At 40.6% G+C, this 23,865-nt stretch overlaps 2 protein-coding genes across 2 annotated transcripts in view; one reads left to right on the top strand and one right to left on the bottom strand.

Moving 5' to 3' along the window:
* Positions 1–11,188, top strand: part of MARCHF11 (membrane associated ring-CH-type finger 11) — a 25,072-nt gene extending 13,884 nt beyond the window's left edge. Inside the window, exons 3-4 of the mRNA XM_042463376.1 lie at positions 4,647–4,839; positions 9,340–11,188. Coding sequence (XP_042319310.1) covers positions 4,647–4,839; positions 9,340–9,662 — 516 coding nt within the window. The 3' untranslated portion in view covers positions 9,663–11,188. The remainder of the gene's footprint in view (positions 1–4,646; positions 4,840–9,339) is intronic.
* The window catches only part of LOC121929079 (zinc finger protein 239-like), a gene marked incomplete at its 3' end in the record, with an annotated part of 257,852 nt that overhangs the window by 46,363 nt on the left and 187,624 nt on the right, over positions 1–23,865 (bottom strand). The gene's annotated exons all lie outside the window — the stretch shown is intronic.

The raw sequence follows: 23,865 nt of genomic DNA, 5'->3' as shown, positions 1-23,865 counted from the left end.
TGCTTTAGTTTATTTACAGTTACTACAGTAAAACTGATATGATTTTTGAAGGTGGTGATGACAGGATAAAATCACAAAATCTGGGGTGGGTAGCTGGCTAGGTCTTAGTTTAAAAAGTGATAGTGACAGTCCTCTTGCAAATGATTTTGTATTCTGATATAATGTTGCTTCAGGCACACTGATGGCAAACATGGTGGCTAATAGAGTGTCACCAGTGGTCATGTAAGTCCCCTCCACATTTTCTCTCTTCCCTTTATTGTATCCCTAGCTTTGTAGAAAGGAAGCAAATTACTATAGTTTTCCGTGGATTTTTTGGGCTATGTGGCTGTGTTCTGGCATGGCAGCATTCTCTGAAGATGCTAGCCATGGATGCTGGCAAAACATCAAGAATAAACTCATCCAGAACATGGCCACACAGCCCCCCCCCCCCAAACACAAAAAACTATGGATGCCAGCTGGGAAAGCCTTTGACTTCACAAACAAATTACTAATATAGTCAACCCTCTGTGTTCATCAGGGAATCCGTTCCGAACCCTCTCCTGCGAAAATGGAGACTCGCCCATATTCAAGCCTTAGGTTTGAATGGGGCACGTGCCTGCAAGTGCGTGCGGAGGCACATGCTGCAGGGGCGCACCCCATTGAAATTAATGGAGGTCGCCCCTCTGTGAATATTCAAGACTGCAGATCTCAAGTCCTCAAGAACGGAGGAGTGATTGTATTGCATCCAAGAAAGAGTTGCTATACCCCAGGATATTTCAGCCTTTGGAAACCGAGAGCATCATCATCATCAATCATCAATTATCATAATCATCTTCACTCATTTACTTATTTATTTAGCACCATCATTGTATTTGACACTTGACAAGTAAAATAACAACAAAACAGTTCTCTGCCCTTAGGCTTACAATCTAACTTGGGCCCAGTACACATGGGCCAAAAGCAGCATGGCGCCACCAATACTAGCGTTCAGGAGCGCGCAGCAACTGCACGCTCCTGAACCCTAGTACGTATGGGCAGCACCATGTTGATGCAGCGCCGTCCATACAGTGCACGTGTCCATGACGTGCCTTGTGCAACACATCCAAATGGCGCGGCACGCAAGACACATCACTGCAGTGCCCCAGGGCGCATATGGTGCCTTGGCAGCATTGCAGGAAAGGAGCTCCATTTCAGAACTCCTTTTTCCAGCAGATCCTGGTTGCGGCCGTGTGGTTGCCACAGCAATAAACCAAAGGGACAGCCTCTGCTAATCTGTACCGGGCCTAAAACATGACACAAGAGGCAAAAGGGGATGGTAAAGTGGGAGGGGTATAAATCCAGCAGACACTGCCTCTTTTCTCCTTCTGAGTTCACAGCACTGGCAGTTGGGATGGAGGGAGGGCCTTTCCTCTGCTTCTGGACCTATGGACAATGAGCTGTGCCAGCTGCTGCTTCTCTCCCTTTGAGGCCAGGACCGTGGCAGGTGGGATGGAGGGAGGACCTTTCATCTGCTTCTGGGATTAGGCATGGTACCATATTTTCTTTATCCTGCTTTCTGCTCCAGATTCAGACTGAGAATTGGCTCCATCTGGCTTTCTGCCCTTTCCTCTTGCTCTGATGAATGTTAAATTCTGGAGTTTAGGGATATGCAGTAGTAGTTACATTTTTTTTTTTTTTGCCAAATCGCACATTGGAAACACTTTAAGAATCAATGTCATCATGGGCTGCATGCACATTGCAGAAATAATCCAGTTTGACACCACTTTAACTGACATGGCTCAATGCTATGGACTTCTGGGCATTGTAGTTTGTTGTGGCACCAGAGCTCTCTGATAGAGGCTAAATGGGGCTTTCTATATTGCCCTTTGGGACGTCCGGAGGACATCCCATTTTAAAAAAGGGGCGTCTCTTCTAGATGCCCCTGGGCCTAGTACGGACTCCGTCTGTACAAGATGGCGCCGGCCCTTCTACATGGCCGGCGCCATCTTTGCATATCGGACGCTGAGCGTCCATACGCGTCGCGCCGCTTGTGACGTAGCGAGCGCGCCCCTGGCACCTCGCTACGTCGCAAACGCGACGGAAAAAGAAGCTCCATTTTGGAGCTTCTTTTTCGGTCCACGCTGGAGTCGGGCCGTCTGAAGGCTCCGGCTCCCCCGCGGACCTACTGGCGGCGGCGGCAGACCGCTGCAAAGCGGCGGTCTGTACCCCGCCTTACCTAGTTTTTGAGGGTGCTGTAACCTTCATGTAAAATTTAATAAATAAAATCTTTCAGTATTCTTCCAAATTACAAGCAGTGGCTAAACTGAGCATTTAGGCAGACACTGTATGTCTCAAAAGTCCTTGGCTGCCTTTCTTTGGTATTGTGATTTGTTTTTTTTGCCCCATTTATTAAATGTTCAAACCGCAGAGCATCACAAACTCTCTTGATCTGACTTGAACAAGTTGGTTCTGTGCAATGCCTTTCCTCCAAAGATACTCTTTTTATCTTTTCCAATGTCTGCCTTCATATTTATTTATTTTTTCCTTTAAAAATTGTGTAAATTATAATGTTACTTTAAAAAGCAGGGTCGAGAGTGGGGGAATCTGGTTATGAAGGTGCCAAGTATCAAAAGGATGGCAGTAACTCAGCTGTTCCATCCATTTAAAATTTTCCACTAAGACTCCATCCTACAGATTAGTTCTTTCAGGTGAACAATGCTGACAGTCCAGTCTTTTGGTTATGGCAGTATTTATGCTGCTTATGTCAGTGGAAGCCAAACCATTATTGCATGTTTCACAGCTTCAGGGGTGACATCTTGTGACTTCCCTTTCATTTCCCAGTAGATAGCTAGATAGCCAAAAAGCATCAGATCCAGTCTGAATTTGGAAGCTAAGCAGGGGCAGTCCTGCTTAGTACTTGGATGGGAGACTGCCAAAGAATACCAGGTTCTGTAGGCTGTATTTCAGAAGAGGGAGCTGGTAAATCACCTCTGAATATTCCTTGTCTAAGAAAACCATGTGAAATTCATAGGGTCAGGTTGGCAGGAGGACTGAAGGCACATATATACATACACACTTTGCAGGCACAAGCAACACTTTTTCCTTCTATCCTTCATTCTGATGCCATGGTTGTGTAATCTGTATAGGAATGTGGGGGACATATTTGTGGATAGCAACTCTACATCACACTTGTGCATTTGTTGTCAGTACAGCACAGCTGACATGAATCCATGTCCATGCCAAGATGTTATATCTTTCTCTCTATATTTTATTTATCATGTATTTTATATTCTCATTATATTTGTATTATGTTCTATTTGTGATTTAGCACTTAAATATAGCACTTTGTCATTGTCATCATCATCATCATCATCATCATCATCATCATCATCAAAGAATCAAATGATTCTTTAAAGTTCCAGTGAAACAAGCATGACATTTTCATGTAATTACAAACTTGGAATATAGCCATTGCAGTGATAAATGTGGGCTTGTCTCACTTTGATAAATATGAAGAGATAGCTGTGACCCATGTTTGTAATTTGATAGGACAGTTTACAATCTATTTCTTAAAAGTTTTACTAAATAGCAAGTTGACAAGCTTAAAAAATATTTTTGCTAAATACAGTTCTTTCTTGTTACTTTGTGCCTTCAAGTCATTTCTTGGCAAGATTTGTTCAGAGGAGGTTTGCCATGGCCTTCCCCTGAGGCTGAGAGCATGTGATTTGCCCAAAGTCACCCAGTGGGTTTCATAGATGGGAAGGGAACTGAACCCTGGTCTTCAGTGTCATAGTCCAACATTCAAGCCTCTGTGCTATGCAGGCTCTCAGTTCTGCAATATAAAAATAAGTTTATTAAAAGAGTAAAATTGTTTTTCACATGAACACATGCTCACATGATTCATGTATCAGGATTTTCCTAAACACTTTGTATCTTTAAATATTAGATATTCCCCTAATGTAGTGAGATAGATCTATAACCAGGTACCACCTGACCAGTGTTGAACTGGTGAATAAAATATACATATCAGTTCTATGTACATAATGGACTATGCTCCCTTGAATTTGGTGGGATTTTCCCTCCTGAGTAAACATGCATATAATTGCACTTCTCTTCTGTCTCTTAAAAATAAATAATTCTTACAAGGATTTTGTAAGTCAGGTGAATTTTGTCAAGGTAATTTCTTTATGTTCATAGATTCTTGTTCAACCTACTCTTTGGCATCTATTTTTCTTTTAATATGCACTGCAAAGCTGAATCATGGTTTTCTGTGTCTCTGTTATCATCTGACTGGGAAGCTGCCAAATATTTGTCCTGCATTTGCCATCAGATCATTATTTTAAGGATCTAAACATACAGTAGTTCAGTGTTACAATTTTATATGGCAGATGTTTCTGCAAATAAAATATTGACCTGTCCCAAAAAGGGTCCCCAGGGATCCAGGTTTACGCCAAATATTTTAATTTTCGTTTGTAAATAAGATAGAATTTCTATATGCCAAGTTATTACAGTTATTTAAATTTAAGCACACTGAATAAGAGGAGAGAAGAGGTTATTGCTCAGCTATGAATGTGAAAAGCCCCACAGTAGAGATGCGATGCCTATCTGAACATCTTCATGAGTAGTTAAAACAGAGTGCAAATATTTTAATAAATATTTTGTTCTATATTACCTTTTCTTTCTTTTAGTGGCAAAGCATTACCGTAACTCTGGTTGAGAAAGTGCAGATGATTGCTGTAATTTTGGGATCACTGTTCTTAGTAGCAAGTGTAACTTGGCTTCTGTGGTCAGCCTTCAGTCCCTATGCAGTATGGCAAAGAAAAGATCTCCTTTTTCAAATCTGCTATGGAATGTATGGTTTTATGGATCTAGTGTGCATAGGTAAGCTTAAAAAAATAATAATCCATTCATCCATTTTGTAAAAGATGGGAGGATAATTTGGGATTTACCTTTTTCTTATGTTCAGTGATCTAGGTATCACTGTTGGTGCTGGTGTTTAGTCTTTTCACAATAGAAATGCACACCTCTTCCCCTGGGAGCCAAGCAGAAAGTATAGTGCATGGGTTTTCAGCTGTAATCCCAGCAAGCTTCTCGAATGTAAAGCCATTTGGTAATCAACAATAAAAATGTTTGACAGTATTCTTATCTATAACATGCTACACCAGAGAAAATGAGAATAGTCTTAGGGTAAATGGAATTGCAGTAGGCTTTAAATTTGTAAAGAGACTTCACAGACCACACACAGGAGTGCTCATGTTTTTTATTAGAAGCGGTTAGAATGAAACTACTTTCCCCTTGTCAGCTGTTCATCCCTTTCTATGAAGGTATGGTACACTTTGAGACCCACTGTCAAAAAGGAAAGGGAAATAATGCAGGGCACACGGGATGCATCCGTTAGACAGGGTAAGACAGAAATGCACATTAAATATCAGAATATATAGAATATTTGGCAACTTTGAGTTCCTTCTCCTCCGTCCAGATCTCTCTCTTATATAATTTCATGTCTTTCCATTTTTAGATCTTACTGTCTCCTAGAACCTATAAATTTGTTTCCATTTTCTTGAACTAGTTCAGAAAAATTGTCTCCATTTTTGATTTTTATGAATGTGTTACTGATGACTTTCAAAATTTTGGTTAGGGCTTGTTGCGATAGTTATTTTAAGTGCGCAGCTGTCTCCCCAAGGTTTTTTGAAATTAAATGAATGCAGGATTGATGTATCTTGGCTGTAGTATATATCCAGGCACGTATTTGTGCATTTCACTAAAACACCACAAACAGCCTCCAGTTTCACATGCTGGCATGGGTCTATTTCGATGGTTCAAAGCAGACTGTGTGACAATTATGTTTCCAGTTTATCTTGGCTTTGTTTTTTAGAAATAGGATAGGACAGGATATTGCAGAGTAAATTAGTACAGCAGGGGACAACATTCAATAATGCTGGAGAAGATGATGCATAATATGAGAATAGAATGGCCATATTTACACTTGTGAAATGTTGGAGTGTAGATGCTACTGACAGCTAGTGATGGGAAATTCTCACAGGGGTAGTCTACATGTAAGTGTGTTATGCAAATTGGTGTGGATTTCACACCTTCACATCAATGTTCAATTGTCTTTGCTTCTTCTGAACTAATTCCTTTCTGTTCTCATCTATGCATGTTCTGTCAGCCATATGTAGTGCCATTGCAAATTAAAATTGTGGGAAGGAGGGAAGTGTCTGCTGATTATTTGTGCCCACATGTAACTAGTTGCTGCACATCATTTTTTGGCTGTCAGTCAGAGGATGTGGACACATGTACTTCCATTTCCATTGTGGCCTATTCCTGCTGGTGTCATTGTTGCATATGGTCTCTGGCCAGAAAAAGAAGCTTTGGAGATCTGCATGGTTATTGTTGCAAGCCACAATCACTGCTTGAAATAAATTTTTGATCAAAAAAGTAGTGTTCATTGTTTATCTCAGAACAATAAAACATATAAAGTCTTCATTGATGTTTAGATAAATGATCCATGAGTTATCCCTCTTCCTAAAAGGTTAATATTGTACATTTCTCCAGTCACCTACTGTTTGATCCCTTTGGTTATTTGTATGCTGCAAAGTTTCCTAAAAACAATATGTATTTATTAACTTCATTAAACTTCCCCCATGTGCTTTCTCCAATGCAGCCTTCAGCTCTTTCTCTTCTTATGTTGCTGAATCTCAATCCTGCTCCCTTGGGGTTTGACATTTGCAGGTATTTGTTGTTGTTCATTGCCTTCTAGTTGACTTCAACCCCGGCGACCCTATGAATGAGAGATCTTCAAGACACTCTTTCCTGACAACTGCCCTGCTCAGCTTCTTCAACCTCATGATCATGGTTTCTTTGATTGAGTCTATCCTTCTGGAATGCAGTCTTCCTCTTTTCTTATTGCCCTCCACTTTAGGACCAATCCATTGGCCTTTTTAGCAGTCCAGAATATTCACAGAACTCTTTTCAGCACCACATCTCAAATGAGGGGTGAAATAAACCACCCCGAAGTGGTGGCTTCAAGCCTCCCCTGACAAAGCCGGATTGGGGCCATGGTAACCATATGGTGCAGCCCTAATCCACCTTTTTGCTGTCCAAAAAAGGAGTGGCAAATAGCCACTCTTTTTGCACAAGCAAAAAGCCGACTTTTTCACCCTACCATGATGGGAAGCCAGATTTAAGACTCTCCAGTGGCATGTGGCTTATAAATGCTGTGCTGACGGAGCGCCCAGAAGCTAGCCCCCATGTAAATGGCTGGGTGGCTTGAAGCTGGCTTCTGGGCATTTTGGGGGCATGCACCATCTGCACTCCATGCCCCATGCTGGCTGGAAGCTGGATTTTTATACTGGTCTGTTCCAGCTCAGAGATTATTTCTTTCCGCATTCAGTATTCTTCACTGTCTCGCTTTCACAACCATACAAAGAAATGGGAATTCCATGGTATGGACAATCCTCACTGTAGTATTTAGTGATATATCTTTACACTTCAGCATCTTGTCTAGTTCATTCATAGCTGCTTTTCCAAGTCCTATTCTTCTTCTGATTTCTTGACTGTAATCTTTGCTCTGATTCATGATTGAGCCCAAGTATGGAAAATCTTGAACTATTTCAATCTCTTTGTCATCTACTTTAAAATTAGGTAGATCGCCTGTGCTCATAATTTTTGTTTTCTTGATGTTCAGCTGTAAATCTACCTTTGTGCTTTTTGCCTTGACCTTTTTCAGTAATCTTTCCTTGTCTCTGATATTTTCTGCTAATATTATGGTGTCATATGCATATCTTAGATGGTTGATGTTCCTTCTTTCAATTTTCATGCCTCTCTCATGTGAGACCAATCTTCCTTTTTGTATGTTCTTTTCTGCATACAAATTAAATAGATAGGGTGATAGAATACAAGCCTTGCCCAGCTCCCTTTCCCATTGCAAACCATTCTTTTTCTCCATATTCTGTCCTGACAGTAGCCTCTTGCAGTATTTATTTGCATATATGCATTCTATGAAACATCACAAAAGTGCCAAAGTATGCACAATCTCTCTCTCTTTCTCTCTCTCTCTCTCTCACACACACACACAATTCAGTAGCATTATAATTATTAGGACAAGTTTTCTGTAATTTGAAGTTTCTTATCAGAACACATAACTAGGGGGCTTTAGGTTTTTAAATGCCCATTGCCTTTGGTAGTGGTGGGGGGAGTATTTAAATGTGGAAACTGAATGCCAGTTTCGAACAGCCAGTTTCAGTTGGAAAAAAATAATTTAAAATGCTGTAAAATGCCAAAGAGAATAGGCAAACTCTATATGTACCTAGGTAAAAAAACAAAGAAATTTGTTAGCAGTAACATCCTCCCTCTGCCAAAATGTGCTGCCATGCAAGGCATGTGAATTGGATGCTCACATATCTGATAATGCAAATCCTTGTAGATAGTCTGATAAAACCTGCAAAACCATTTTCTGCAGAGTTTGACAAGCCTACCCCGCTGCAAAAAGCCTGAACAGCTGCAAATTGTGTGTGATGGGATCGCACTCCATTCTTATAGAACGTGGAATATTTTCATGGTGTAGACTGGACCACGCTCAAGAAAACCATTGGAAAACTGAACTCTTTATCTTAGAAAATGATATGGTTTGTTACAAGTCAAAATCTGAAACAAATCAGATCTTGTTGCACTCCTGCTAATGTCACTACAAGTGTGAAAATAATTTGCTTCTTTTGCCAATGTTCCATCCTTCAATGACTTCAAAACATCTAGGAGTTTGTCTGGATTTCTGCTGCAGTAGCTCTGGTGGAATAGAAGAGTTTTCCCCCTCTTCCTTTCAGCACTTTGCATGTGTTACATCTGTAAGACAGGTAACAGAGTGGGGAGAGACTTTTTCCCCTCCCACTTTTCTACCAAAAGTACTGCAGCAGCAAGAAATGTAATTGGATTGGGGGGAGAGAAGACTGGAAGGTGGCAAGTATAGTGGGTTTAAATTGCATTTAAATTCTTCCCTGGCTCAGATTTTAATCTGAAGTGTCTGGTGTTAGTATTCAAGGTGCTAAGATTCCTCATGTTCATGAGACAAGTGTTTTAGGCCACCAACTTTAATATTTCTGAGCTAGAAAATGACACAAAAATGTATCATTTAAATGATTCCTTGATTATTCTGATTTGGCAATCATTGAATGCTCTGAAATATCTACAGTATTTAAGTCAAAATACCACCTGTCCATTTTGCTAATTAACCATGCAATCCATAACCCATCTAAAAGGTGATTGATACAGTGGATAAAATTAGGGCCCAGTCATTTGTAATTCAAATCCTTGCTAGCAATTAAATCCTATTAGGTCCTACATAAATAACTAAGGGTTAAAATAATTTGTTTCCTTTAATTTCAGGACTTATTGTACATGAAGGTGCATCAGTTTGCAGAGTGTTTAAACGCTGGAGGGCTGTCAATTTGCACTGGGATGTGCTAAATTATGACAAAGCTACAGATATGGAAGAGAGCAACCAAGGAGAATCCTCAACATCTAGGACTTTGTGGCTACCACTAAATGCATTTAGAAGCAGAAGTTTAGTTCATCCAACACAGTTAACCTCACCAAGATTTCAGTGTGGTTATGTTTTGTTACATCTCTTCAGTCGGATGAGACCTCAGGAAGACTCATCAGATGACAACAGCTCTGGAGAGGTTGTTATGAGAGTGACTTCAGTGTAAATGTTAGGTTCACTGTGATACATGCACAAAGACAATGCACCCTGAACTCTGTTACAGTATTCTGGAATGTAATTGCAATGAATGGTGAAACTATAGCACATACAATTATATAAACTTTTTTTTAATTTATGCTTTTATATGATCAGTTGAATTGCAAATACATTTTCTTGAAAAAGGTTTCTTTCTTTTTATACCATGGTTTATCACTTTTTATCTATTTGTACTTGGCATTTATAAAAATATAATTTAACTATAGCTTTAATAGTGTGGAGACAAATATTTTAAACTACAGCTATTTTTGATACATTTAATTGTATTTCCAAAGTTCTAAGCCATCTCTAATTTTCCAGACATGATAACTGAGATTAATTTGATGACTTGTGTTAAGTAAATTAAACAAGTTCATCTAATGTAGTACTTCCGTTTGGATGGTTATGCATGTCTATCCTTTTTGTCTTCAGAAAACATATATATTATTTGGGAGGGATGATTGAGAGGGGAAAGCCTGTGCACTAGATATATCCAATATGGAATAAAGCTTAAAGTTAATGGAAGAAAAGTAATAGCTTGTCCTGAATAGCTAAAAGTCAAAACAGTTTTGCTAAACTGAAGACATTGGGTATCTTCTGTATTAATATGGAATTCTTATGAGAACATTATTATAAATATTCAATAATAATATAGATATCACAGGCTTTTTTTACTGTACATTTTGGCAAATGAAATTAAAGAGAAGGGAAATCAACATCTGTTTCATAAAAGGATAGGAATAAATTATTAGAACTGTATTCAGAACCTGCAACTACAACACAAGCATTTAGCCAGAATTATTTATTTCTCATTTTAATGAGAATGACATTTTATTTATTAATTAACAGAATTAAACTCAATAACACAGAGATAAATATTTCCTGGTTATATCTTAGGTCTGTCTTGCCCTGTATCTTTTCTGTTACACAGTTCAGTGCATTTGAATTATTTAGAATCAGTCTTCCCTTTCCACATGGAAAGGAAATCTCCTAAAGAGTTGCTGTCTATGCAGGAAAATGTCTTATTTTTACTTTGCTGACAACTTCAGACAGAGTTTCACTATCAAGAATAAATCCTTCCAAGACTTCCATGGCATTTTAAGAACTGGTATCTTATTGTGAGACTAGAAGATGAGAAAAGCTCAAAATAGTGCTGGAGGTTCAACAATGTAATTTATGGGACTCAGACTAAGGCTGCATCTGCACTGGAGAATTAATATAGTCTGACACTGCTTTAACTGCCATGGCACAATGCTGTTGAATTCTGGGATTTGTACTTCTGAGAAATAATTAGCATTTTCTATCAGCACTGTGGTTACACAACCAACTACCAATCCCAGGATTACATAGGAGGAAGTCATGACAGTTACAGCTATGTCAAATTGCATTCGTTCTGGATCACTCCTGCAGCATGGCAACAGCTTTAGGGTGCATCTACACTGTAGAAAAATGTAGTTTTATACCACTTTAAGTGCTGCACACTCCATCCTATGTTATCCTGGGATTTATAGTTTTACAGAGTCTTTAGCTTTCTTTGCCAAAGCGTGCTGTTGCCCCCCAAAACTACAGATCCCAGGATTTTGTAGGAGGAAGCCATAGCAGTTAAAGTGATGTCAGACTGTATTATTTCTACATAGATGCACCCTTAGTTTCATGTATAGCTCAGCATTGGTAACAAAATAATGTGTCTTTCCTGATCCTCAGCAGATTGAAATTAGTCTGCAAGGCCCATTTCTTTGAATGGCTTTCAGAATATGGGTTTTCCAGCCTGCTTCATACAAAAAAAATGGGAGGGTATGTGCTTCTTTGGAGACAAAGAAGGACAGTCATGACACAGCTAGTGTTTAATAACATAAAAAAGCACAATGTACACTTTAAAGATGTACCAAGTCTAAATTCAGTCTGTTGTTTTTGCCAAAGAATGATTTCTCCTTAACAAATACGTTGTGATTCACTCCTTACTATGGAATATTCTCTATAAAACTTGAGCAGTGTGATATGGGTTCTCCATGGATACACTGCTAAGATCCACTGTGATATTAATTTTAAAATATCTGAATGCAGACTACTGGATCTCAGTTAAAATATTCTGTTTCCGACAATGGCCAGTATCTACTGTATGAGGCATACATTATCTTTTAACTTAAGCTGTTCTGAATAGTTTCATTTCAGGAAAAGAAACATCACACTTTGTGCTAAGGGAGAATTGGTGTTCCTTGTCAGATTTACGGTTACCATGTACTGTATTCCTTTCCTCTCATTGCCGACAGCAGCAAAGACCAATAAAATATGCACAATTATTCTAATAACCAGGAAGAACGAATGATGCCTTTCATTTGGAAGGTGCAGAGTGTTGTTCTGAATTGTTTTATTCAATGTGCAGAAGGCATCAAGTTACTCCTTACAACTGGAATTATTTTAGATGCTTTCAAAAAGCTGAAGTAAAATTATGGTAAAATTATTCAAAACCAGGCCATCTCATTCTTTTCTGTTGCTTCTTACTGTTTTGCAAATATGATTGAAAATGTTTTTGAATGATGTGTTGGAAAGCCATAACATGCAATTTTTACCAGTCTGGTTTCCTTTCATTTTCATCTCTTTCAGACAGAATTGTTAATAACTTTACTTATTATTCTTCATTCGTTTGTTCTTTTGAAATGTCACGACGACACAAACTCAGTGGCAAAGGACACTCAGTTATCTAAAGCTTTAGGACTGCCAAGATACCTGGACATTTTTACTTCAAGGTGACTAGCACCATTTTACCTGCCAACTAAAGCCTCTGATATAGCCTCAGCTGGCACAAGCCTGGCAGAGCAGAGCAGAGGAGACCAAGTAAGAGGGATAGAGTTAGGAATCAGTTGCTTAAAAATTCCTCCCATTAAACGCACGGAAAAAGAATATTTCAGCAATTTTTTGGGCTGACATAAATTTCTTCTTGTGTATGGGCATGTCTGGGACTGAGAGGCCCTTGGTTTTCCTGATCTGGCCTCTTTCTGCCCTTTCAGACAAAGGAGGGAATAAGTATTTATAAGTGTTATAAGAATAAGTATTAATATTTCCACAGGCAGTAGCTGGAGAGTTCTTGGGCCAGATTTTTGATGGCTGGATCTCTTTGCTCTTGAAAGTGAAGATACTATCATGTGGATGCAAGAGCCCTTGCAGGGATCCTAGACTATTGTGGTTAGATTACAGCCCTATGCACACTTATGTAAGACAGAGTTTGGTTTAATGTAGTGAAACTGCTAAATAAATAAGAGTAGCTGTATGAAATATATTGCCGTTTTAATAAATCTTACATCCCAATCCTAAAAATGTGTTTGTTGTTATTGGGTGCCTTCAAGTCATTTCCAACTTATGGTAACCCTAAGGTGACCCTATCACAGGGTTTTCTTAGCAAATTTCTTCAGAGGGTGTTTGCCATTGCCATCCTCTTGGCTGAGAGAGTGTGACTTGCCCAAGGTCACCCAGCAGCATTCAAACCCTGTTTTCCAGAGTCATAGTCCAATGCTCAAACTGCCACACTAAGCTGGCTCTCATAAAAATATATTACTTGAATGTAAATCACATTGACTTCAATGGGTTCACCATCCTAGTATTCCTGCTTAAGATCTCCTATGAAACATGGACTCTAAAATATTGGGTCCCGAAGTTCTGAAAGTTCCGTTTTTGTCTTTTACCTTTGGTTTATTTTTGCTTTATTTCACATTTGCAGGAACATCGTGTGAGAAACTTCCTGCATTTGCGGGTTTTTTGAAATTTAAATCTAGTTTAAATCCCATTTCTGAATGGGATTTTGCTAGTGTAATAAGGTCCATACACACATTATTAAGCTACAGTTCTCAGCTCAAAAGCAATATAAAAATACAGTACATGTAAAACTACATATTTTTTTGCTAAAATGCATACTATATGTTAAAATGGAACAAAAAGTATATTTTGGTATGAAATGTGTATTTTAGGGGAGAAGCAGACCGCCCCAAAGGAGCGGCTTCACGTCGTCCCTTTCAGAGCTGGATCAGGGCCATGGTAACCTGATGCCACTGCCCCAATCCAGCACTTTGTTGGCTCTAAAAGAAACTGCAAAATGCCACTCCTTTTAGAGCTGGCAAAAAGATCCTTGCCGCAGTGGCAGCAGTTTTCGATGCTCCTTTTGGTATGTGTCATATAAATGCCAAGTCAAAGGAGCGCTGTAACGCTACCTGCCAGGCAGTTGGCGTGATGCTGGCATGGGGGCAGTGTCGGGGCGTGCATCATCCAAACATGCCCCCAAGCCACCCCCACACTAGCACCTCAAGCTGGTCTGTGCAGCCCTTCAATTTAGGGTAAATGCATAAGACCTCATATTTTTTGAAAGATACATAAAGAAGTAATGTACACATACCAGGAATGGGAACTGTATGGCTATGACAGCCAGCAGCCCTAGCTGCTAATGTAATGAATGTAAAGAATGCTGGGAGTTGCAGTTGAACAAGTGCACAATTAATTTATGAACTTAAATACTTCTGGATCCTTAGAGGTTGCCTGCCATGCAGAGTTGGCCCATTTCATTTACACATGGGTGGGCCATGCCCAAGACAACTGCTTAAAACAACAGGAGATGACTGATCAGCCTATTTCTGGTTCAGTTCAATTTCACATGCATAGTGGTTTGAGTATTGGATTACAACTCTAGAGACCAGGATTCAATTCCCAGCTCGGCCATGAAACTTTGAACAGGTCACATGCTCTCAGCTTCAGGGGAAGGCAATGGCAAACCTCCTCTGTATAAATCTTGCCAAGAAAAATCCCACGATAGAATCACCATAAGTCAGAAATGACTTGAAGGCACACAACAACAAGGTCCGATGGAATTCAGTAGGGCTTACTTCTGAACAAACAGGTATAGGATCAGTGGTTCCCAAACTTTTGTCCTCTAAATGTTTTGAACTTCAGCTCCCAGTATTCTCAATTGTTGACCAAGCTGGCTGGGGATACTGGGAGATGAAGTCCACAACACCTGGAGGACCAGAGTTTGTGAACCACTGGATTACACTGTGTGGTACTACACTATACATATTTTGTTGGGAGTACATCTCATTGCAGTTAGTAGTTTTTTTCTGAATAAATATGGATAAGATTAAGGTGTCTCATCAAAAGGGATTTACATATAATTTACATATAATAACCCATTGCCTCCAAAGATTATCTGAAACAGGACATGTATTTTAAGCTTCTTTAAGCTTTAAGCTTCTTGTATAAAACCAGAGTCGACAATAGCCCAACAGTCTAATAAATGCATGCTGGAAGGAATATGTGCTTTATGTTATTCTGCTTGATTTCCATATAACAGATGGGGGCTGGACCTTAAGGAGAATATATCGTGGGGTTTTCTTGGCATGATTTGGTCAGAGGAGGTTTACCATTGCCTTCCTCTAAGGCTGTGTCGCATAGTGGTTTGAGTGTTGGTGCAATTCCCTGCTCAGCCATGAAACCCATTGGGTGACTTTGGGCCAGTCACTCTCTCTCAGCCTCAGGGGAAGGCAAAGGCAAATTTCCTCCAAACAAATCTGGCCAAGAAAACTCCATGATAGGGTTACCTTGAGATCACCATAAGTCAAAAATGCTTGAAGGCACACAACAACAAAACATCAAGTAAAACCCATATCCAGTTGAGGGCTGCTGTTACTACATAGCAGAACTGGCAAAGTTTCTGATGCACAACAGGAGCAATGCACAACTGGACCAATACAAATTGATCCTGATGCACACCACATTGGTCCTGAAGTGTGTTGCATTGGTCCTGATGTGCATCAAGCACCAGCGCATTGGCCATTCTTGCTGGTGTCCAATAATGCATCTTTACAATTTAGTAACTGGGTTTCTTAGTGCCTCTGTTACTTAGCTAGCTATATGGAAAGCTACATTACATAAAATGTCATACAATGGACTCTTGGTATCTGCTGTGGTTTGGTTCCAGGACCTCCCATGGATACCCAAATCTGTGGATGCTCAAGTCCCATTAAATACAATGGCATAGTAAAATAGTGTTCCTTATATAAAATGGCCAAATCCAAGGTTTGCTTTTTGGAATTTATAAATTTTTAAAATATGTTTCAAGCTGCAGATGCTTGAATTTATGGATAAAACAATCCATGGAAAAGGAGTCTGGCTGTATAGGATTTTGGTGGGGAATTGTGTGGCTCTCTAGATACTCTCCAGATACTGTGACTCCCAGCAGGCCCAACTGGGATAGCTAATGTGAGGAATGCTGGGAGTTGCAGTTCAACAACATCTGATGGGCATCATAGTTCCCTGCTCTATGAGATTGTAATAAGTGGGTGAAACCTCACACTGGGTAACAGTTGGAAGACCTTAAATGCTTTGGCCATTGAGGAATTGTGTAAGGTTGCTAAATGATCCCAAAGTAATGAGTATTCTGACCTACCATTAGCAGCTGTTACATTAACATCACACTCTTACAACACTGTTATTGCATTGTAGTAACTGAGGGTCAAGGCTCAATTGAAAGCACAGAAAGCCTGACTGTCAGACTGGTAGCATAGGTTTGGCAAGCTTTCAGTTGTTTCCTTGTGCTGGAGTAAAGGCCAGAAATAACTTAGGACCTCCTCTTTACCTCAGTTTTAGAATCTTGTGAGCCAAAATGAAAGAGTCTAACTAGCCAAACTTTTCAAAGAGAGGAAAACCCCTGGCAATGGTCAGAATGGTGAACGTCCCGTGCTTCCAAGATGGCTGTGAGGAACACATGCCAATACAAAGCTTCAACTACAGTTATATCCATACTTAGACATACATTTTCCAGTGACGTTTTGTTGTTGTTGTTTTGTTTTTTTCAGCATGAGAACCAAACAAACATTGAATGCCAAGGAGAGTGTTTGCTTTGGGGTATCTTCTATACAAAGCAGGAAATTATTACTGAGTAACTGACTCCGAAAGTTAATTTACAGTCAAATGTTCCACTTCCTTACAGTTCTACTTACTTGACCTTCTACATCCATATTTAATTCTGTTGGATTAAAATAATACAGTGGGCCCTCCACATTCACTGGAGTTAGGGGCACAGGACCTCCATGAAAATGGAAAAAATGTAACTTAAAAACACTATTTTTTAAACCTAACTGAACACCTCTCTAGGTCCTTCAGTGCAACTCTGAGCAACGTCTGCTGGAGATTGACCATAGAATCATGTTGGAGGATCTACAAATGCCCAGAGAAGTATTCTCTCTAGGAATCTCTCTAGGTCCATTTGAGAGACGATGGTAGTAAAAGCAAAAAGGGCACCTACAACTTCATTAGCTGACTAGAAAAGGGAAAAGGATTCTCTTTTACATATATCTACTGAAGGTGCAGGAGTCCTTTTTATACTTCTGCTATCTAGAAAAATACTGTTGTTTTTATGTCCAGTTGGACTCACATGGAGATACACATTGTTCAGTTGTGTCTGAAGAAGCACTGGGACAGTTGACAAACTTGTCTTTGTGTGCTAGTAGTGATCCCTGTCTGTGGGTCCAGATAAGCACTGTAGTGCCTCCATTATGTTATCCAGGAGTATCTCTACATCTGCACGAGCTTCTTTTACATGTACATCTTCCTTCCTTCTCCAAGGGTGAATACATTTGGTAAACCTTTGGGGAAGCAAAGGCTATCTTGTACAATAGCCTAAAGCCTTATTACAGGATTGCATTCCTTGCCCCATTGGACTGAAACATATTTTACTGCTAGTTGATCCCAAAAGCACTGATTCATGGCAAAATGAAGAGCCGTTCCAGAACACCAATGCCATTGCCATTACTGACTCCAAGGCAGGGGTAAGGGGAGTCTCCCTCCTTGGAGGCCTTTAAACAGAGGCTGGATGGCCATCTTTGGGGATTCTTTGACTGAGAGTTCCTGCATGGCAGGAGGTTGGAATGGATGGCCCTTGAGGTCTCTTCCAATTCTATGATTCTATGATCCAGCTGTTGTTGGACTACAGCTCCCAGCATTCTTCCCCATGGGCTACACTAAGGTTGCTGGGACTTAATTCAAGAACATATGGAGGGCCCCATAATTCCCCCTCCTGATCTAAGAAAAGAAGAATTTCCTGCATTAGAATTCCTTTTTTCCTCCAGGGAAAGTTTGCAATTTCAATTATTGATTCATTTCTCTCCTTCTTTAAGACCCCAGTGGGAACGATGCAGCATTACATAAATCAGATTCAATTAATCTTCTAACAATTATGCAAGTGATGGGAGAAGCAGAAATATTTAATTGCTTCTGTCATACTTTACAGTCTCATAACAAGCAATGCTAATAAAACATTTATTTGACAAAGCTCAGAACTGTGTTTTCAAACTACTGGTGGGTGCATCCTTCTCTCTTTTTATAAGCAGTCTTTTACTACGGATGCTTTCAGATGATAATGACAATGCTTCATTAGTGCAATTCTCCCAGCTATCTGTACCATTTTACAGGCTATTCAATGGACATTGGACATGTTGGCTGGAGGATTCTGGGAGCTGGAAACTCCCATGAGTAACATATCCAAGATCTTTTCCACTCTACACAATGTCTTGCATCCTGTTCAGCAATTCCAATGTTGTAAATCTGCCATACATATACAGAAGGGAAGATGCACAATCCACTGAATGCACAAGGGCTTTTTTCATTTGTTATTAATTTCATTTGTTATTTAACCTGGCTGTAAATACAGTCGGCCCTCAGTAGCCACAGATTCTGCATCTACAGATTCTATTACCCATGGCTTGAAACTATTTCCCTCTGCTCAAAATACATACCAACAATAGACCTTGATTTTGCCATTTTATAAAGGGATATCATTTTACTACACCTTTGTATATAACAGGACTTGCGCATCCTTGTATTTTGCTATTGGAAGTCCTGAAACCAAACCACAGTGGATATCAAGGACCCTCAGTATTATTTCCATTATTGCTATTATATTCCACAACATTTCTACTGTTTGATGCATTTGTGATGGTCGCTTTAAAAAATATATATTTTATATATTAAATGGGTCAGGTAAGTTTGATTTACAGCACTGTAATTCTTTTACAGTTGTTATGCCATCACAACAGCCAAAAGATTTCTCCAAACCTATCTTTTAAACCACATAAGACCCTATACAACAGCTGGCTGTCACCGTATTCCCAGCTACAGGAACAGGGCCACTCTGTACTATCTTGGAAATGGCTGTATGGAGGAGAGGCTGCATAGAATCATAGAATCATAGAGTTGGAAGAGACCGCAAGGGCCATACAATCCAACCCCCTGCCATGCAGAAAATCCAGATCAAAGCATCCCCGACAGATGGCCATCCAGCTTCCATTTGAAGACCTCCAAGGAGGGAGACTCCACTACACTCTGAGGAAGTGTGTTCCACTGTCGAACAGCCCTTACTGTCAGGAAATTCCTCCTAATGTTGAGGTGGAATCTCTTTTCCTGCAGCTTGCATCCATTGCTCCGGGTCCTAGTCTCTGGAGCAGCAGAAAACAAGCTTGCTCCCTCCTCAATATGACATCCCTTCAAATATTTAAACAAGGCTATCATATCACCTCTTAACCTTCTTTTCTTTAAAAAGCGTTTAAAAAGTAGGCCTGGGGTTGCAAAAAAGAAACTCTTGGCTCATTATGTCTTAAATGTGATATATCCCACAGATCTTCACTATAGATCTGGTTTTTATTACTGGAAAATGGAATGGCTGCCCAGTGATTTTGGAAACGCGAGTGGTAGGAGACTTCAATCTGGCATCACTGTAGGATAACCTCTGTTGCTGTAGAAATTTGTCATGCTTCTGAGTTACACGGAATCATCCACAAGATGAATCAAGAGCTACAGCCACACCATTACTTCACAGTTATGAAAGCTGCATACTACTAATGAAAGCATTTGCTATTCAATTTTAGGAGCCATTATGCTGAAGGAGAACATGTAGCATGCAAGATTCTGAGCATAGAAAAACCCTTTGCAGCAGTGCTGGGACCTGAACCAGCACTCGCCCTGACATAGTATGCGTACCTTGTGTCTCCTGTGGTCCACAAGAGTCTTGCCTGTTTGAGAAAGATGAGACAAAGATAAGTAGAGGATGAAGAAAGGCATCCAAAGGGTCAGAATAAAAAGAACCCTATGTCTGTATTTATATATGCAGTCAACATAGTGTGGTTTGAGTGTTGGATTAGGACTCTGGAAGACCAGGGTGTGAATCCCTGCTCAGCAATGGAAACCCATTGGGTTGCCTTGGGCAAGTCACATTCTCCCAGCATTAGAGAATGGCAATAGTAAATCCTCTTTGACTGAATCTTACTGGGGAAAAATCTCACAGTGGGCTCACTCAAAGTTAGAGTTGACGTGAAGGCACATAACTTGTCCCTATATTCTTAAGATGGCAAGGATGAACTCCCTTGTGCGATTGCCTATGCAAGCTTTCTTTCTGTATTAGCTGATGCCTTTGCGAGGACCTTGGAATCCTGGGTGATTTTAATGAGTGTTTTCTAATTTGTTTTTCTTTCCTATGGTCTTCAAGTAAAACACTCAACATAAAGGATTTCAAAATTTTCCTTTAGAGGGAGCTCTTGTTCAACCAAGGACCAAACCAGCCAGATTTGACGTGCAAAAATATGTGCGTCTAGTAGGTAAGAAAATATGACAACCAATTACTATTGGCGTTATGCTGTTACGGCTTTCAAGGAACCCAGTCAATGGTTGCTGCATCCTGTTAGCTTTGCTCACATACTAGCAATGATGGTCTGTCAAACAGAATAACACTCAGTTTAGTTCTTTTTAGAAGTATCTTCATAAGCATTAATAAAAAACTTATAATTTTACATGGTTTTTATTACAGAGGTTTTCCATGTTTTGGGGAACAATGATGGATTTTGAACTTCAGCAGGAAATTAGAAAATTTGAAACTGCCAGCCAGTGATTAGTAGTGAGAGTATATTCCAGATCGAAAAGAATGGAAAATGCATCCCTGTTTTCTTCTGTTTGGTTTCTCAATGGACAATGGGAAGGAGAAGGAGAGACAGGAAAGAAACAGAGCACCTTTGTGAGTAAAGAACACCTTTGCAAGTAAAGAAACAGAGTTGCGAGTAACTGAAATAAAGATGTTGATAGCATGGACTTTCATAGGCGTTTATCAGACGGGGTCTTTGCAGCTCAGATCTGGGGCATCTGCGGATTGGGCGATTCGCATTCATGTGATAACGAGAATGTATTTTCATACCTGGTTGCTTTAAATGCGAGCCCCTTCCATGGGGCTTCCATGGGACTTCCGAACTGAATCTTTACTGGCTCCTCATTTTGGCGAGTGCGCTAAATAAGAGCATTGATGCGATTCACATTGGGGTTCAGTTTGAACTCACTGCAAATTGGTCTGGTGTGGAATCTCAATTTGCGTGTGCTCCTGAACACCATCGCAAGACCCCCAGGTTGCAAATCTCCCATGATGCCCTGCTGCAATTTACCCCATTTGCTTCTGGTGGCCCTTTTGCTTTCAGGGTAACCGGGGCTGGGAGCGATCATCGCTCCATTGGAGCTCTCTCTCTCCTTCCCTCTCCGTACCCACTGCACCTTCTCCAGAGAGGCCTGGCCAACCAGCGCTCTCTCTCTCCCTCCCTCCCTCCCTCCTTGCCTCTCTCTCTCTCTCTCTCTCTCTCTCACACACACACACATTTCAGCTGGGGGAGAGATGGAACTCCCAGAATTCCATAGCACTGAGCCAGGACAGTTAAACTGGAGTTAAACTGGATTATCTCCCCAGTGTGGATGCAACCTAAGAGAAGGCAACTGCTACAAAGGGAAGGAGAGATGTAGATGGAATAGATGAGGAGAATGACAAGAGGATGGATGTAGATGTGGATGAAATGGATGGGGGCTCTGACACGGAGCACCCTTTGAATTTGGCTGCCAGGGATGGGAAAATAGAAGGGAGGAATAAAGGGGAAGCTGTCATTTCCATGAAAGTGGAGGGGAAATAAGGGAGGAAGCCAGGCTCCCTTCTTAACCCCAGAAGTGCAAAGGTTCAGGATGCCTTCAGGGCCCCACTGGTCATGCACAAGGGTCCCAATTCGAATCGTTGAATCCCCCATGGTATGCACCAGTGTGGAAATACAATTTGCACTCACTCTGCTTTGCCTGAATCCGCATCACGTGACTTCCTTCGATTCGATTCCCCCTCAGTTTGGAAGGGCAACAGAACAGCAACCAGGTATGAAAATACATTCTCGTTATCACGTGAATGCGAATCGTCTGATCCGCAGATGCCCCAGATCTGAGCTGCAAAGACCCCGTCTGATAAACGCCATAGACTTCAGCTACTTCCTCAGAGGCAGGAGCGGAAGTAGGCTCAAGTCTATGAAAGCTCATGCTACCAACTACTTTTTTTCAGTGCTACAACATCCCTTTGCATACTGATTTTCTAGACTAACACAGCTACAGTATATCTTTGAAGCCTATATAGGGTTGTTGTCAAGGTCCCAAGGTGGCTAAAGCTGGGTAAGAAGAAGTTAATTTAAACAATAAAGAAGGAAACTCACTGGGTGACCTTGGGAAAATCATCCTCTCTCAGTCTGACAGGAGGGCAAAGACAAACCCATTCTGAACAAATCTTGCCAAGAAAACTAAGTGACAGGTTTGCCGTAGGGTCACCAAAGTCAGAAACATCTTGAAGGTACACAACAAGAACAGCAAAAGTGGAAAATTGTGTGTCCCATTCAGCAATTGATTGAATGCGTCTACTCTGTCTGAGACCAGCATTTGGATTTTGATTTGAGTGCAATAGTATACATATTTACTGTATGGATTTTCCAAATAAACACAATTTGGGAGCATCATAGGGTTCTTTCAAAATCAGGCCAAGATATTAGATGAACCAGTTGTCATATGTTGGCCTTATGGTTTGGAAACAATCAATCTCACATTTCATATTCCACTAATGTGTTCCCACCAGGACCTACATTTAAAAATGCAGCTGCTGAACTTGCAATTATATTTTCCAGTGTCAAGATAGCCACTTATATAATTCTAATGTAGTGGGACAAACAATCAGTGGGGCCGAAGTTCAGGGTGGAAGTACCACCTTGGCAAGGTAGCTACACATGCTATTGGTGTTTTCCACAAACTGTTGATATTCTTGCTATAGTCTTGCTATAAATTTTGCTGGCATATGTTGAGATCTACATAGTGCTATGCCTCCAACTTACTTTCCTCCCATTGCCAAGATGGTCAGCTATAGCATCTATGGAAGTTAGGCATGCAGTGTCCTTATTCACATACCGGTGTACCCCACTTAACAAAGGCATTGAAAGAGTAAGGGGCTAAACAAACCACCCCTAAGGGGTAGTCTGCAGCCACCCCTTTCAGTGCTGGATCGGGGCTGTGGCAACTCCATGCTGCAGCCCCAATCTGGCCTTTCCACAAAAAGTGGTGGGAAAAGCACCATAGCACCTGGCACCATGGGTTTTTGGCACTCCTTTGGTGCTGTGTCATCTGGACACAGTGCCAGAGGAGTGCTGTGATGCTGCCGGTTGTGTGGTGGGGCATGCGGTGTCACACTGGCATGGGGGCGGAGTCTAGGCATGCGTCATGTGGATACCATGCCCCCACTCCATCCTGATTCCTGATGCTGCCCTTTGATGCCGGTCTGTCAAGGCTGTAACTCCTTTTTTAAAATCTCAGCTCTTTCTTCACCTTCTATTTATTTGTTTTTTATTTTATTTTTTAGCAGTATTGGTTTAGCAGGGATGCAGTGGCTTTGTGGTTAAGATGTCAATTGTAATGATCATAAGGCTGGAAGGCTGGCAATCTGACGCATAATGCCGCATGATGGGGTGAGCCCCTGTCACTAGTCCCAGCTTCTGCCAACTTAGTTCAAAAGTATGTAAAAGTGAAAGTAAATAAATAGGTACCACTTCGGTGGGAAGGTAACAGTGTTCTGTGTGCTCTGACCTTTAGTCATGTTGGCCACATGACCACAGAGCTGTCTTCAGACAAAGCTGACTCTCTGGCTTAGTAACAGAGATAAGCACTGCCCTTTACAGTTGGTTATGACTAGACATTCATGTCAAGGGAAAATCTTTACTTTTACCTATACTGGTTTCGGTGCCAGGTTTCAGCCGCACATCTGTGGTAGACAATGTAATACACAAAGCTTGAGCTGCGAAAAAACAATACTCTACTCT

The sequence above is a fragment of the Sceloporus undulatus genome, chromosome 4 (assembly GCF_019175285.1).
Source record: "Sceloporus undulatus isolate JIND9_A2432 ecotype Alabama chromosome 4, SceUnd_v1.1, whole genome shotgun sequence".
NCBI classification, from domain to species: Eukaryota; Metazoa; Chordata; class Lepidosauria; order Squamata; family Phrynosomatidae; genus Sceloporus; species Sceloporus undulatus.
The sequence above is the reverse complement of the archived record's forward strand: the minus strand, read 5'-3'. Positions and strand labels throughout refer to the sequence as shown.